Source organism: Carlito syrichta, unplaced genomic scaffold (genome assembly GCF_000164805.1).
Source record: "Carlito syrichta isolate Samal-C Ts95f unplaced genomic scaffold, Tarsius_syrichta-2.0.1 Scaffold304639, whole genome shotgun sequence".
Lineage (NCBI taxonomy): Eukaryota > Metazoa > Chordata > Mammalia > Primates > Tarsiidae > Carlito > Carlito syrichta.
This window is the reverse complement of record NW_007248735.1, coordinates 29,501-33,407: the sequence shown is the minus strand read 5'-3', so window position 1 is coordinate 33,407 and position 3,907 is coordinate 29,501. Positions and strand designations below refer to the sequence as shown.

Sequence of the window (3,907 nt, the reverse complement as noted above, 5' to 3'; positions counted from 1 at the left end):
AGCGGCCACTGCACTCCAGTCTGAGCAACAGAGTGAGACTCCAACTCAAAAAAAACCAAAAAAACAAAAAAAACTTAGACTTAATTAAAGAATAATATTGGTTGTTTAAAATCTGTCAAGTCAGCCATGCGTGGTGGCTCACACCTGTAATCTCAGCAATTTGGGAGGCCGAGGTAAGAGGATTGCCTCAGCTCAGGGGTTTGAGACCAGCCTAGGCAACTTGTCAAGACCTCGTCTCTACAATAAGTCAAAAAAATTAGCTTGGCATGGCGGCACATGCCTGTAGTTCCAGCTACTTGGAAGGCTGAGGCAGAAGGATCACCTGAGCTCATCAGGTCGGGGCTGCAGTGGCTGTGAGTGTGCCACTACACTCCAGCCTAAGTGACAGGTGACAGAGTGAGACTCCAACTTAAAGAAAAAAAATCTGTCCAGTCCTCCAGTCCTTGTTCATAGAAAGACCTATAGGGAACTAATTGAAGTGTTATTATCTAAAAACTTTACTGGGAAAAAAAATGTTTTTAATATTTTTGAAAGTATTACAGAGCACTGTATATATGAAAGTAACAGACTGATCCTTGGCCTCCACTTATTCTCTGATGTGGATTTCCTTCTAAACTTTTAAGCTGTTGAATATAAAATATTGTGATAGAGTCTGCTCCAGAACTGTTTCCTAACTACTGTCTCTAACGAGATATCTGCCTTTCATGTCTACTTTTAGAGATGACTTGCTGCTTATTGGACCAGGGAATAAGAACTATACTTACATAGCCCACGCAGTGAACAGAGGGGTGACACTTGTGGGGCTCTGGGACCACAGACACCCGGGCATGGCAGATTATATCCCTGTTGCTGTGGAGCATGCCATTGAGCCAGACACCAAGCTTACCTTTGTTGGAGATGTCATCTGCTTCAGCATTCACCTCGTCAGCCAGCAAGGTCTGTATATTGTCCCTTTCTCAGCCTTACAACTGGTAGTTCTGGGGATTAGAAAGCAATTAATCCCTTAGAGGAATTTTTTCCCCCAAATTTTCTAAAATCTGAGGGCCTCTCTGAGAAAGAAAATTCTTTAGAGTGTTTTATTGTGTGTCATGTTATCTGATAATTCTCAGCTTAATGCCTATTTTAGTCAGTAGCCAGCCAATTAGAAAGCAGCCTGTAGTATTTATCAAGTGCCTTCTGGATACACAGCTTTATTTTTATTTTTATTTTTATTTTTGAGTTGGAGTCTCACTCTGTCGCCCAGACTGGGGTGCAGTGGCACGCTCCCGGCCACCGCAGCTTCAACTTGCTAGGCTCCTGGGATCCTTCTGCCTCAGTCTTCCAAGTAGCCAGAACTACAGGCACGTGCTACCATGCCCAGCTAATTTTTTATTTATTGTAGAGACGAGGTCTTGCCAAGTTGCCCAGGCAGATCTCAAACCCGCGGGCTCAGGCAATCCACTCGCCTCGGCCTCCCAAAGTGCTGGGATTGCAGGCTGAACCACTGAGCCTGGCCAGCTTTATTTTATATTATGTAAATAATGTAGGGTACTGTGCCTTCTCCTCCATTTCTAGCTTTTGAAGGAGGGCAATTGCTCAAGTGAAGACCAGAAAAGGATAAAAGGAAGGAAAGGGCAATAAGGCTTTAGTTTTAAGAACCAATTATGTGTACATTGTTTTTAAGGCATATTTGAAGGCCTAAGTACCTAATATCTATTTTGTAATAAGGTTTAGCACCGCACTGCTAAACTATGTTCTTTTTTTTTTTTTTGAGTTGGAATCTCGCTCTGTCGCCCAGACTGGAGTGCAGTGGCCACATTGCTCATGGCCACCGCAATCTTGACCTGCTGGCTTAGGTGATCCTTCCTCCTCAGCCTTCCAAGTAGCTGGAATTACAGGCGTGTGCCACCAAGCCCAGCTAATTTTTTTACTTATTGTAGAGGCGAGGTTTTGCCATGTTTCCTAGGCTGGTCTCAAACCTGTGGGCTCAGGCAATCCTCTCGCCTCTGCCTCTCAAAGTGCTGGGATTACAGGTGTGAGTCACTGGGCCTGGCTGGATGTTACATCTAAGTAATTCATCCAAGTAAGACTAGCGTGGGGTGGTGTATGGCTTTGGCTTTGCAACCTCTAGAACTATGAATACATGTGTTTAGGGGAAGTAACATAATGTTGGACTTGACTTTAACATTAACTACATATTGTAGACTTGATACTAAGGGAACTCCATTCAGCAGACTCCTCCAATTCTGTAACAGCTGATTTGCAAGTAACCACTACTAACATGTAATCCAGGGCCAGAGAGCTAAACCTGCTTTAAGACTGACAATGAGAGTACAGTCCCATGATTGTAAATCTCTTGTCAATGAAGCAGAGGCTTTTTTTTACTCTCTTTAGCAAGGTTTTGCCAGGATTGTCCCTTAGTCTTCCATTCTGAAATTTTGGGGGCATCCCAAATCCATACCACTTTTGGATAAGAATGCAAAGGACAGCATGCCAGGATCACTAATCCTGTAGGTCAATATTATATCTAACTTAATTTTTGGCATTCCTCTGTCATATTGAGATTTAAACCAAAATAAACAAATCCTCTCTCCTCCCAGTTGTTACTTTCTTGCAGTCTTCCTGCTGGCATTAATCAGTAGCTCAAAGCAGATTTGTCCTTAGCAAGGTCTAAACAAAGTTAATCAGAGTTATCACTGTAGGTAAACATGGTTTTTCTTTTTCCCAAGGAGAACAGTTACATTCTGCAGATAAGTAGCTCTTCTTGTGATTCTGAAGGTCAGTAGGTCTTGTTTTATTTTGCTAGCATGATATATGAAGGAGAACCTGACATTCACCAAAATTATCCTCACAGTAGCTTTTCCTCCCAGGAAGAGATATCTGCATATTTGAATAGTTTTCTGATTTGGAATCTGAATAAAGTTAGAGTGATTTATATCAAGTGCTTTCTTGTATTCTCTTAGGTGAACCTGGGATATGGATGATTTCTGCTGATAATATTCTACAGACAGACACTGTCACTGGAGTAGGAGTGGCCAGGAGTCCAGGAACTGCTACAATTTTTCATGACATCCCAGGAGTAGTGAAAACATATCGAGAGGTAACACAACTGTACCAGGGTTGAAGAGCCTAGAGTGACTACTTCCACACATAGGAATATGCATATAGGAAACATACCTGGCCGGGTGTGGTGGCTCACACCTGTAATGTCAGCACTTTAGTTGACTGAGGCAAGAGGATTGCCTGAGATCAGTCTGGGCAACTTGGCGATACCTTATCTCTACAATAAATCAAAAAATTAGTCAGGCATGGTGGCACATGCCTCTAGTTCCAGCTACTTGAAAGGCTGAGACGGAAGGATCACCTGAGCCCGGTAGGTCGAGGCTGTGGTGGTCGTCAGCATGTCACTGCACTCCAGGCTGTGTGACAGAGTGAGACTCCAACTCAAAAAAAAGAAAAAAGAAAGCACATCTGGAAGCCACGCTGTTTCCCCTGGGCACTGCCACGATGGCAGAAGCATGGCGGGTGCAGAGTTGCAAGAGTCAGGCGAGCAACAGCTCAGTGCCCAAGTCATCTACACAGAGGTTGTGGAGCACCCTGAGGTGAGGTCCTAGGTGCGACTGCCAAGCCAGCCTGGCTGGAGGGGTGTTTATAGTTGAAGAAATGATGCCTCATATTCAACATTAGAAAGAAGCGTATTGTTGTGGCCAGCTTTGGTGGCTCAGCCTGTAATCCCAGCACTGTGGGAGGCCAAGGCGAATGGAGTGACTGAGCCAGTGGGTTCAAGGCCAGCCCGGGCAACTTGGCGAGACCTCATCGCTACAATAAAAAAAAAAGTTAGCCAGGCGTGGTGGTACATGCCTGTAGTTCCAGCTACTTGGAAGGCTGAGGCGGAAGGATCGCCTGAGCCCAGCAGGTCGACGCTGGG

General features: G+C 44.5%; 1 protein-coding gene across 2 annotated transcripts in view; it reads left to right on the top strand.

Annotated features, from left to right (window-relative positions):
- Window positions 1-3,907, top strand: part of NUP210L (nucleoporin 210 like) — a 125,762-nt gene that overhangs the window by 96,996 nt on the left and 24,859 nt on the right. For both annotated transcript variants that reach the window (XM_008060522.1, XM_008060521.1), the window contains exons 32-33: window positions 719-936; window positions 2,943-3,079. In XM_008060522.1, coding sequence (XP_008058713.1) covers window positions 719-936; window positions 2,943-3,079 — 355 coding nt within the window. The remainder of the gene's footprint in view (window positions 1-718; window positions 937-2,942; window positions 3,080-3,907) is intronic.